This window comes from Electrophorus electricus, chromosome 12 (genome assembly GCF_041902795.1).
Source record: "Electrophorus electricus isolate QZ-2024a chromosome 12, ASM4190279v1, whole genome shotgun sequence".
NCBI lineage: Eukaryota > Metazoa > Chordata > Actinopteri > Gymnotiformes > Gymnotidae > Electrophorus > Electrophorus electricus.
Window position 1 is genome coordinate 4,498,506 of NC_137508.1, and position 13,072 is coordinate 4,511,577.

General features: G+C 43.0%; 2 protein-coding genes across 2 annotated transcripts; one reads left to right on the top strand and one right to left on the bottom strand.

Moving 5' to 3' along the window:
- Nucleotides 1–3,197: 3,197 nt before the first annotated feature.
- LOC113584201 (serine racemase) lies at nucleotides 3,198–7,577 on the top strand. The gene is given in 11 exon segments (XM_081724773.1): nucleotides 3,198–3,467; nucleotides 3,924–4,040; nucleotides 4,274–4,515; nucleotides 4,872–4,940; nucleotides 4,942–5,006; nucleotides 5,680–5,710; nucleotides 5,712–5,744; nucleotides 5,999–6,124; nucleotides 6,234–6,374; nucleotides 6,907–6,958; nucleotides 7,155–7,577. Coding segments are annotated over 11 exon segments (1,233 nt in total). The 3' UTR covers nucleotides 7,242–7,577.
- Nucleotides 7,578–9,447: 1,870 nt separating this feature from the next.
- tmem254 (transmembrane protein 254) lies at nucleotides 9,448–12,835 on the bottom strand. Its single transcript, XM_027020961.3, has 4 exons — nucleotides 12,660–12,835; nucleotides 11,596–11,699; nucleotides 11,441–11,500; nucleotides 9,448–11,122 (listed from the first exon to the last, which is right to left on the bottom strand). Exons 1-4 carry the CDS (start codon nucleotides 12,744–12,746, stop codon nucleotides 10,999–11,001), a joined length of 375 nt encoding a protein of 124 aa, XP_026876762.2. The 5' UTR covers nucleotides 12,747–12,835; the 3' UTR covers nucleotides 9,448–10,998.
- Nucleotides 12,836–13,072: the final 237 nt, after the last annotated feature.

Below are 13,072 nucleotides of genomic sequence, written 5' to 3' on the forward strand. Positions count from 1 at the left end.
TTTATTAAGTCATGTGTGAGTATGTGTGTACGTGGGTCTTCGAAAGACATACGTGAATATACGAATATGTGATTTAATTTGTGATATGTCATCTGAAATGATACCTGAGTGGCAAAGGTTTGGGAGTTTTTGGCACATTGAATGTATATTAAACATTTTGTTCATCATGTAAAGAAATTTGTTATTTCTTTATTATAGATTCTTTATTAAAGATACTTGACCAATAATCAGAAGATTGCCAGTTCAAGCCCCACTGCTGCCAAATTGCCGCTGTTGGGCCCCTGAGAAAGACCCTTAACCCTCAGTTGCTCAAATTGTATTCAGTCATAATTGTAAGTAAGGTTGCTTTCTGACCAGACTCTCCGAGAGACACTGTCCATAGCAGTGAGGTCACGCACCGTTTAGGAACAGTTATCTTACTCTTACTCTAGCTTACTCAAACAGCATATCAGCCACTCAAGGGGAGCTTGGACTGCTTGCCTACTTTCACTGGCCCTGGGTTATTCCAGGGGTACTGGTATGTGCTGTCATGTATCACGTTCTATGAGACATTTAAGGGGGTGTTTTAAGGGCTTCAAGCATTGTAAACGGAATAGCCCGATTCAAATATACATTTATTTAAAAAAAGTTTTTTAAATATTAAAGCAATAATAGTCATTCAACATTCAGACAGGGTTCAGCTCATGACACACACAATAAGAGGAAGTAGAGTAGAAGCAACAGGGTGATGGAGATTAAAGAGAGCACGTCTCAGACTGGGTAGTGAAACACATGAACAGAGGCTTGGGATTCAGCTGCCATAATCCAAGGGCAGGCCAGTGGAAAAATGCTGCAAAAAGTTCATTAACCTCAACTCTCTGTACATGATGGAGAGAGAGAGAGAGAGAGAGAGAGAGAGAGAGAGAGAGAGAGAGAGAGAGAGTTTGAGTTTGTGTAACTGCATTTCTTTCACCATTCTTAGGAAATGAGATCACACACATTAATCTGATTATGTAGTTTCTCTGCCAATGAAACACCATTAAGGAACTGAAAAGAACAATGGAATTTCTGTGAGAAACTGGTGTGTTAAGAGATTTAGAGGTGACTCCTCACTTCTGGCCCATGCTGGGGAAGCATAGGCCTGTGTCAATGGTCAGGCCCTCTAGTGCCAAGGACTCTCCATATGCTCATCCAGCCTTCCCCAAGACACAAGGCCCAGGATCACTCTTTCTCAGATAAGTCTCCATTTATCTCATTTGAGCATCTGAAGAGCCGACGTCAAAGGTAGAATGAATGCAGGTTTGGGACAGGAATAACCTGGCTTGACCAAGCTTGGGAGGGGCAATGAGGCTAGGGTAGAGGCTCACACGTGTGCCTGGGGGTAAATTCCTCTTTAAACAGCCTCACAGGCCACAGCTGTGCAGAACAGGCATGTGAGGATGAGAGCACAAGTCTGTAGCTTCAGTACCCTGCAGACCAGACACTTTCTGACAAACAGGAGTGGGAACTCAGCCCCAAAGGGGACCCTGGGATTCCTTGTCTAGCACATAGACTGAAGATTCCAGGATGAACTTTGCTGCCAGTTTTTCTTCACCCACTCACTACAAGTGAGGGTTCTCCACAGCAGAGGGGATTCCGCGACAGCGAGGAGTACGACCCCTTCTGGCAAAGGTGGGAGACTGAAGGGCTTAAGTTCCAAACCCATGAAGAGTTTCTAAAGCTCAAAGTTTCCCAGCATCCCCTGGAGACAGTGAGAAGCGTGTAGTTCTTACCCAGACCTCTCCTGATGATCTTCCTACCACTGGTCATTCTGATTCCGCATCTTCCCCAAAACTCCCCAACACTTGCTCCTTCCACAGAAGCCTCGCTCTCCCAAATCCCTACTGCATCTGCATCTACTGCTTCATCTGAGGAGATATCCAGCCAGAAGCATCAACCCACTTCTACTGCCCCTCGTACCGCTTCAGTCAGATGTGAAAAATCCCATGCAGGAACCTCATCGAGGAGAACATCTTCTCCAGCATCAGCTGTCGCTCCCCATGACCCTCCTCATGCCTCTGCACCTCCTCCATCTCGAGGTCCTTCGTTCCTCCCCAGGCTGAGCCCATCTCCCCAACTCCTTGGTGATCCAGACAGTAGGACCATCCTGCCTGCCTTCCACACTATGATGTGCTTAATCCTTCATCTCTTCTCCTTCGTTCTCCTCTTCCTGCCATGGTAATTATTGACTTATCTGAGAAAAAAAGCACGAGGGTATCAAATAGATCGTCAAAGAGAGAAACACACAGAGGAAAATCTTTTTCTGAGGCACTGAGCGGCAAAGTTGGGGGTACTGAATAATAGATAACTAAAAATCCTTGACCAATATGGTAAGAAAGCAAAAAAGGCACTGGCCTGGACAGTGAGAAGGGGGTGAGATGGGATATTTTTAGACCTCAAAAAGGCTGAGTAATAGAGTCAGACTCAGATCACTTTCAAAAATTGGCCACAAATTTACTCACTCCACCTGGTTTGGGAATATATTGTCTCCTGCTCATCTGAGTACACTTGATACTTTTAAAAACATTTTTATAAGCACAGTGCCAAAGCAAAAATCTAATTTGGTGAGATTTCTAGTGCACTTTTTCGTACATCTCAGTAGTCAAGGGGCCTTTTTTGGATGAATTTCTGTTTGCCCATATTGTGCGCTTTGAAATCTGGTAAGTTAGATCAAGTGTACATAAACAGCTTTTGATTAACTGTGCTTCACAGGCTACACATGTGCTTTGATAAAGAGGTACCAGAGTGGATTATATGCTGTTGTGCAGAAGGATTACTTAAAGACAACACAGAGAGAACAGTTAATCTGCATAACATATGCTTAGCTTGCCCTCAGTCGCTGGCTTTGTTGATGCAGCCAAGGCGTTTGGCAGGCGCTGGTGACAGAAACCCTCCTCCTCGCCTCCATAAATCACCTTCTCCAGTTGTATCTTTCCAAAGCTTCACGTTATTTTTCACTGAAACTCAGCTAACTAATGGAGGTGCTAAAGCACAACGCCGGGTTTGTTTTTCCACCAAATCCGTCCGGCTCTTTCCAAAGGCATTCAAAGTACTTTTTCAAAGGACACAAAGGACAAGAAACACAAACTCTTTTCTCTTCAGTTTAATGAAGTTCTCTATTTTCTCTAACAGCAAAGAGGAACGTCAGAGCAGCAACAAAAGCATCTGCTCATCTCACAATGGCCAGTGCAACCAAGACATCCCCCAAAGGAATGAGACGCTCTCCCCTCAGCCTGCCTGCCTCTGCCCTGAGCGCTGAGGAGCACCTGAACGCGGACTTGAAGACCCTCGAGAAGGTCCCGCTGATGGCTCCAACAGAGCCCTTCATCACAAGGAGCAGAGAGCACAAGTCTGCACCAGGGCCTCCTGTGGAGTTTCTCCACTTTCAGGACATCAGTGCAGCGGCTTTAAAAATCCAGCAGTCAGGAATTCAGAAGACCCCTTGCACAGTACACCGACTTTACTTTGCTATTAGCAAGTTTTGAGTAACAGCCACCCAAATCACTCATGGCCTATGCAAACATTCTGACAATAGTTCTTCCAGCTTGTGATGTAAAGGACTGACCCAACATCAACATCCAAACATTATCCTGACACCACTCACATTTAATCCAAACATAAAAGTGCAAACAGAAATAAGGCCACTTTCTGCTGCTTAAAAGTGTGTTGTGTTGTAAAACGTGATTTAATAAGGGTAATAATTTACATTACATTGGGGGTTTTTCAGAGTGAGGTTGGGCCGGGATTACATCTTGCTTGGTTTTATTGCTGTGAATCTAGGGACAGTTGTTTTAACTGCTTGTCTGTCTAGGGCGGTTTGGTTTCAGGAAGAATGAAAAACATTTGGTGGGATAACATTCAGTGGTCTCAAAACACACTAGCCATCATATAACTTTGCCTTTCAGTACTCCAGACTATCCAAACTGTATGGCATGGAGATTTATGTAAAGAAAGAGCACCTCCACTACACTGGCTCAGTGAAAGAGAGAAGGGTTCTGTGTCTGCTCTCATCATTAAAACAGGCAACAGCCACATCACGTCCACCACCGTCACCTTGCAGGTCAAATGAAAATACTATTAGCATTAGTTCAGATAGCAGCTGTGTAATGGATGAGCTTAAGTGTCTAATTTCTCATTCTAATTTATTATTCAACACGTCAATATTAGACTACAAGCCTAATGTAATAGGAAGATGCCCTGGCAAAAATCAAAAGCACTTGGATTAGCTCACAAAAAGTGTGTGTGTGTGTGTCAGAAGCAGCAGAAGAAAGGTGTGATTGTGGCCATGGACTGTAGCTTCTCCATGGCGATGGCCCATCACACAGTGGAGCTGAGAATCCCAGTCTTCGTTATAATGCCTGCTTACAGCTGTCTATCACGCCTGCGCATGTTCTGCGACTACGGTGCCATGGTGATTTCGTACGGCAGCATGGCCTGCGACTCACAGAACCACGCGTGCCACCTGGCCCAGGAGAACAGCTACCTCTACCTGGAGGAGTGCACGACACACAGAAAACTCGACACTTAGTGGTCGAAACATACAATTAGCCTGCACCTTCTCTTCCCCACATGCAGTGCACTTATACAAGCTATGTGCAAAATAAACCTTACTATCACGTGTATACACGTTTCCCAAATCTAAGAGTAATAAAAACCAAATACGGAACTGGCAGAGTACACACAACATGAATCCATTTATTTATGTGAACCAAAAAGGCATGTTCCTTAAAAAAGAATACAACAGCAATCAATCACTGGGTGATTTGCGCTGTGTGGCTTAGCCCTGAAATGTTCATGCATGCACTGATTCACCCTTCTATCTTTCTACCTGGCCCCCTCTTTCCACCCTGCAGGCACGAGAGTGTCGTGTACTTGGCAGGTCTGGGTACAGTAGGCGTAGAGGTGCACGAGCAGGTGACACAATGACGCTGTCATTGTGCCCGCGGGTGGTCAGTGTGGAATTCTGGCTGACCCACTAGTGCGGAGCTGTGCCAACAACATCTGTGGCCATTATTACTATAATCCTTTGGCTTAAAGCTTAGATCAAATCACATTGTGAGTCAAAACCGTTACAAGGTTATCACAGGATCCTTAAAGGCTGAACTGGTTTTGATTCAAATAGAACAAATAGATCAAATCAAATAGATTGATGCTTGGTGCATTAAAAAAAACAACTTAACGGCTGCAAACATGCTCCTAGATTTTTGGCATAACAATCCCCTAACCTTATTATTTTCACATTCCTAAATTCACTGTTTTTAAGTAGCATTACCATTTTGTTCATGGTAATGATCAGTAGAGAGGCATCAGTTACTACATGGTGTTTATGAGAAATGCACGACCCACTGTCAGTCTCGAGCTTGCTTTCTTGACCAGGGCATTGAATCAGAGGAATTCCCACTTCTACCGCACTCCCGCAGAACCGACACTCCCATCAAGGGTTTCGGTTCCATCCCAGTCCGAAAGCTCTATGGAAGTAAAGACACATGCATACATACATACACACGTTCTCCTGTCTCCATACAGCATCCATAACGTCCACCACCTGCTCTGTTTCTCACTCACGAAGCTCGCTCTCGTTGTACCTCAAAGCTTGGATAAGCATTCTGCAATCATCCTCATTTGTTTAGATTTGACCAGAGCTCTTGCTTTGTTTCACAGGTTTGGTGCAACGCTCTTCGGGCACACACTCTTCACCTGACCAAGAAAATGGTCATCTCTGTCAGGTACAACTGCAGTCTTAAAATGGATTTTAAAAAATGCCTCATGCCCCAAAGCAGTAAATAGCTGAACTTGCTGATATTAGGGACAGTAACATGTATCACCAATTTCATCCTAATATTTCTATGTAAATCAAATTGGCAGACTTACAGATTTTTACTTACCGATCTAAGCTTTTCCATTCTAGATAACTCCTGAACCACAAATGAAAGCTAAAGTCTCAAGCTCTGCGGGCCGTGAGCCGCCATCCTCGGCACAGGGAGGAGGACCCTTTGGTGGCCATGCTGAGGTTTCGGGAGTATGAACACACCACCGTAGATACTGAAGGAGCCATGGGACCAGCAGCCATCTTGACTGGGCAGTTGTCCGAGCTAAAGGGTCAACAGTGAGCTAAACCTTACAACTCTGAATAGCTTAGCATCATAACTTATAAGTATTATCGTACTGCTGGGGGTTTAAACAGACAGGTTTTCTGCGTGCCCCTACCCCTACAGGGTAACAGTGCTAGTGAGGCAGTGTGTGGGAAGAGCTCTAGCACTGGATGACCGCATCAGTCGTTTCACAGTCCAGTTGGGAGACTTGGCCAGGAGACACATGGCTCAACGGATGGAAACACTGGCCTGGGAAGATGCGAGGTGGGCAGGAAAGAAAGACAGAAAGAAAGAGTTGTGACTGAGGCTGACCTTACCATTTTAGGCATGACGCAAATGACTGGCCATTGATAACAATTATATATGCAATATACATATACACAATATATACAAAGTAGCACCAGGGAACAGGAGAAAACCACAACCACAAACTAACGATCAACTACCCAACCTGTATGTTTACCCATATACACATTCAGTTCTCAGTGATGATTCCAGCACTGCACATCTCTGCTTTTATTATTTAGTCAAAAATAATATTATTTTTTTGTTCATTTTTAAGTGTTTGAAAGAAGCAATGTTTGTGTTGCATTAATCCCAGTTAAAACTCTGTTAATCTTACTGTTTAATAATCATCAGTCTCACTAAACATGGTGTTGCAAAACAGTTTGAAACAACAGGACAATTCAAGCCTGAAATGCTGTACGTGATTCCCAAGGAAACGAGGAGGTTACAGATTAGCCCTGTGTTCCATCCTGCACCTTTCTTGTTTGACATTTGCTCATTCTCTCCTCAGGCTGCTGGATGTTTGGCACAGGAGATACAGTGATAGAGCAGATCAAGCACAGGTAAGAAATCACTGCCTGTGTCAACAGTCTCTCTTCCTATCCAAATTGCAGTATATAGATCTAAGGGCTGTCATGGCAATGGGTTTACTTAGTGCTGCGTTAAGCTTAGGGAGTGAGTCCCTCCGTACAGTTCTCTGTGGTGCTGGTTGTTTTTTTTAAAGGTATTGGCTAAGGCTGTTGTGTTTTGGTTGAACAGGTTGAGTGTGTTGTGGAAAGCAGGGATAAGACTCAGAACTGCCAGCTACGCAGAACGCTGTCAGGCCGCTACCCTACACTGCGCTGACTGCAACGATGAACTCAGCAAGATTACCGCCACCCCGATTATACGCGCACCAACAGCTGTGCGTCACAAATGCCTCCTATAGATGAAGCACACACACACACACACACACACGATCCAGGCAAAACAAAGATGTATGTACCTAGAGCTCAAAGCCTCATTATAGCCATATTCACTAATATGGAAATATGAAGTCTGCTGCAAAAAAGTGAATTTATGTTCAAAATATACTACATTGTTGTTTCAGAGAGCAAAAAGAGTACATTTAGGAAGTTCCCACATGCTTTATTTACTCGTGTGCATAATACATACATTCTGACATTTCAGGCAACTACTCAACCAAACCAAATAAAATGAAATAAGAATTTTTTGTTACACTAATTGCCAATCTGTATTGGTGTATTGGACTTTTAAGAAAAATCGATCCATTTTTTTTTTTAATGTGGGTAATGTCTTTATAATATTGCTTGTTTTATGTGCCAAACTGTGTTTTCTGTACTTAGAAAGCATACACAGTCCGGTCCTGGGAAACCACATTCCTAGCATTTCGCCCTCAATAACAGCCTTATTAGTGTCTCTGTGACGAGCTCTTAATGGTGGCCGAATAGAAGGCTCACTTGCGCACTGGTGGCCATCACCCACTAACAGTCTGTCATTATCTATTCCACTCTTCGTTCTAACTGTGAAACCTACCCTGACTCCTGTTCTGGTGATTGTGCCACATTAGCGGATGAAACAGTCCAGGTTAAGATGATCTCCGGCTGAAGGAGTGGGTACGACAGAGAGCTGCGCGAATGCGCAGCAGAGAGGGTAACACCCTTGCGTGTTTGGAAAGAGAGTGATCAGAGGAGGTTAATCCTTTAAGTGCTTTGCTTAAGGTCATTGTGTCCCCTTTGGTTACAGCCACAAGCAAACACATGGTGTCAGATTCTACACAGTACCGACTCTTTGCTCTGGCCAAGGAGTCTAAGACAGCAATAAATACCACAGAGGGACTTGGAAGGTGTGTATGCTTGGCAATGACATATATAAGACAAGAGAGTGCACAAAAAATGTACTCCTCTTACAGTTAATACCCGAGAGGTCACCTGTTAACCGTCTTCAGCCTACTTTCCAAACTGATGTCAGAAGAGGTAAAATAAGATCACCAATACTTTAAACATAAACCCAAAGATAATCTTTAACAGATGGAAGCTAGCGGAAGTCTGCAGTCGAATCGGGCAAGTGAGCCCTTTGGTCTCCAGAGGAATAAGCTGGGTTAAGATAGGAGATGGAGTCAATTCAATAAAGCCCACTTCAAGGTGATAGCCAGTTCCAGGCAACGGCGTCCTGCTTGGTGTGAGTGCTCCCTGGGTAAGGGTCATCTCACAGGGCCTGATCATTGTGGAGGGATGGAGCAGGGGGTTGAAAGGCAATAAGATGGAAAAACACACCTCACCTGTGGTCTTCAACATATGTTTGTGTATCCCCATTCCATTTGAGCTGCATTTTCATGGCAAGAAAGGTTAACATTTACTAAACATTTTAAAATATTTACCCAATAATAGGTTTGCAAAACATTTTTTGCTGCAACATAAGGGCCAGATTTAATAGCTGGAACCTAACAGCTGTGTTCTATCTGGGCAGTTCATGAATATTTTATTTATTTACAGCCTTTGGCAGACGTGTTTATCCAAAGTGACTGGCATATTTATCAACGTGACAGTACGTGCGCTCCCTTAGGAATCGCACGCATGACTGTGGTGTCACTAGATAGCACCTTAAACCTCTCGCCCTACCAGAGGAGTTACAGGAGCACTGCCTACAGGAACACTGCATACAGGAGCACTGCCTACAGGAACACTGCATACAGGAGCACTGCCTACAGGAGCATATATAGGACAGTTTAGATGCATTCCTCCTTGATACACAAGTACACTGCGGCAAAGGCTTTGCTGAAAATCTGAAACGCATCAGACCTGTGAAACTGCATTTCAAAAGTGTTATAACATATATGAGATAGCTGCGCAACTGCCTGTACTGCTATCTAATCAATGTCAGACAGATTGCCAGCACCTCCCTGACTGCTGCATTTGACAGGCGTCAGCTGCAGTTATGTACATCAGATTTGTGCACTTTGAATAGTATGGTTTCATATATCCTGTTAAAAACATGAAGTGTAAACAGGCACACTGTAATTACAAACATATATAAGAATGACAATACCAGCTTGTCAAATTACTGCTTTATTTTTCAAAAAGGAATTTTTAAAAGCATGATCATATGACATCAAAATTGTAATAACTGAAAAAATTAATGCAAACTATACATTTTTAGTCATCAAAGAGCCATATGATAAAACTATAGTTAATAGTTAATTTATTAAACGTAAGAGGCTGTAATGTAAATCAGTCATCTAGGAGTAATTGGAGTACTGTTGAAATAATATAATATGCAAATTAATCTGATTTGGACCAAAGTAGAGGCATAAGAACAGGAGTAAATGTGACATACTCGTTTTCTCTGATTACAGATACACAACACACACACACAGCACATAGCACACACACACACCTTTTTGTAGCGCAGATAGAACAACCAGATCCAACTGAACAATTGCTTCTTTATAGGCGTGAACTGGCTGTTTTTGTGTTAAAACTCTTTTATTTAGTCTCCGTTTCCCACGTATCTAACATCTAACAGTTGATTAGTCTTGTTCATACTTAGTGATGAAAGCCATTCCCCTTCATCCTTTTACGACATTCCCAGTGTTCCCAGTGCTGCTGCCGCACTAATAATGTCAGAGGGAAATTTTACACAGCTTGTCTCACTCATGCTTTGTTGACTATGAGTCTTGCCACGTTCCTTTTTGCAAATCACCACTCTTGTACCAAAGACACTTTGTATATTGTATATTAGAGTATATTGCTAAATGCCCAATGCATGAGGAACGGTCACCTTCAATTATTTAAATTACAGAAGGTCTGCCAGTTCTTTCCATCCAAGGAAAACATGGCTAATCTTGAGTTTTACGGACCATCCCCCACAGCTCGACGAGGCAGCGACTGGGCCTTGAACGACCTGTAAAAGCTATGCATGAGGAGTTGATCAGTGCTGGATGCAGCTATTGCTAATGGTGCTGTCTATTAAAGGAAAAACCTTATTAAGCTAAAAGGAGTCCCACGACTGGACTGGCAGGCACAAATCACTGCGCCAGGCACTGCCTCCAAACGCATGGTATGAAAGCGAGTCTCACACTCCTGCTTCAGAGGAGCATGAGCCCAACTCGAGTGGCCCAACTTAACATATCTTAGCAGCATTTAAGCCCCAAACAGCAAGAGCCACACAGCAGCACTGCTATTGCAGGGGTACCATTGATTCCTCTGACATACAACATGGTAATAAACACTCCTTAGCAGGAGTGTATCCTTATCCAAATGCCCTTGTTAATGGAGTCCTAAAAACTTGCCTTTATCCTACAGCAATTTCTCTTCAAGACACAATTTAAATTCAAATTAATTAGCTGTTGAAACCTCTGGGAAATTTATCGTAAGGATGGTGTCGCTTTGTTCTTGTTAAAGCCCTCTGAGAGGCAGTGCTATTGTCTGACATCGCGGTATCTCGTGGGATATGTAGTTCTACATCAGTACGATCCATTGTGGAATGCAGTCTTGTTCACAGCTAGTCTGCAGGGAAACGGAGTCCTGTTTCATTAGGGAGGTCTGTCTGTGTACCTAGTCGTGTTCCAGCGAGGTTCTGCTTCAGAGGAGCTCCGGCCTGCTCACCGTCGTTTGCTGCGGCCATCAGGCTTGTATTTGAGGAGCAAACCCAGGGATGCAAAACCGAACAATATCGTCTGAATGAACCACAAGAGACGAGTCGATGGGCTGTTGATGCCTTTATCACTACCAAGAGAGACACACACGTTAGAGAGACACACACATTAGAAGGATTCGTTCATTCATCTTCTAAACCGCTCCAATTCAGGGTTGTGGCAGCACAGAGCACAAGGCAGAACAGTTAGAATATTACAGAGGTATAAAACATCTACAAGTCCAACACCGCATCTTTTTATGTGATGCGGTGTTCTACTGCCCTCAGGTGGCAGCAAATCAGAAGAGGCTTTTACCACTCCTGCTGTCCTTGGATTTGTTTATACTTAAACACGTCAAACACTTACGCTGCCATTCCAAAAAATGCTCCACTTGGAGCCTTTTTCTTACCTGCATAATTTCAGTGCCACCAGGGACTCGAAGACATGGACAACCCAAGCAAGCCACCATCTGAAACAACGTATGCACACACAAACACACAGTCATGGCATTACAAAGCCACAGGCATGCTAATTAAATACAGCAAACATACAGGACAGACTCACCCCTTATACAAGACTCCATAATATTCATTCACCAGATGTTTTGAGATAGCACCTAGTGGACCCAAACTGGCATACGGGACCTGATCTGGCCAAAACACGACCCACTGAAAACCACACAAGGTAAGACATAGGATTATCAGACAGTGTTGCATTCTACTGTCCTCAACGTAAAATCCGAAACTGCATCAATGTTGGCATCATTAATGCAGAAGAAGTCAGGATCCATGAGTAACTCACGAGACAGCAAGTTCTGCATTACTCTAGCAAGGTTGTGATCTATTGTGTCAAGATATCAGACAGCCATAGAAATAAACAATAAAAAGATTTGGTCCATATCCATGTAGCCTATATGTATTTATTTAAGATAAGGTGCAGAGGGTGAAATTTAGAGTATGGTGTGACACAGTACAGTGTCGATAAGTAGCCAGGGATGGTCTTTATACATGATTTGTATGCTGCTCTTACACACTCACATACCAAAAACTCAATTCAGCTGTTGGCTTGAGGGTCTACGATGGATGGTTATTATTTACTAAGGCTGTCATTCAAACTCTTTGCTCACCCGAAGTGTCTCCTTACTAGAGCTACACGCATAACTAATGCATGGACTATAACCCGACCCTGAATACCTACTTACGCCTCGACTTTGAACCTTCCAATGAGATAGAGGCCTGTAAAGCAAATGACACGCTTACCTAACAAATGTCCATCATCTTTGCTCCAGCCTAGCTGACTCACAGGAAATAAAGTAAACAATCTCGCAAAAATAAAGAAATAGACAAATAAATAAATAAATGAGAGCTGGGCACGTCAGAAATCTACGAGGTACATAATATAAGAAATTACTGTAACTGGTTTTGCTGATTCTTTAAATTAGTATTAATAATATATGCCTAGAAAATGAAACTAGGCTAGCTAAACTAATATCGCAATAGCAGTGAACTGACACGTAGACAAAACACGAATAAATTCATAAATATTGGGCATGTCTAGAGAACTGTATTTTGCAAAACTACAAAAATATAAAGTTATACTGACAAGCCACACTAGTAAGAGTAACTTACTGTATAAAAACCCATCGACAGCATTACAACCATTATCCAGGAGACACTTGATCTTCGGAAATATGCATATCCGTCACTCGTTGACATTTCTAGTAGGATCGTTATTTCTGCTCTAACGTTGAACGAACCATACAAATGGCTTTGCCTTGCTTTTCTTTCCCGCGAACATCGGAAGTGAAGTTTTCAAAATAAAAGTTTCCATACGCAAACACTTCCGTTAAAAATATTGGCCCGTAATTAATTACGCATAAAGTAGGTTTTGATTGGCTGTTCAAATGGGTTGTGGGCTGTCCTATGCTATCTACACCAACACAAAACCCCAGTTAATAAAAAAATAAATAAAAATCAATCAAATCAATCATAAAGGGGTGAATTCTGCCAGCTGTTAGCAGCACCCTTCACAAACATGAACA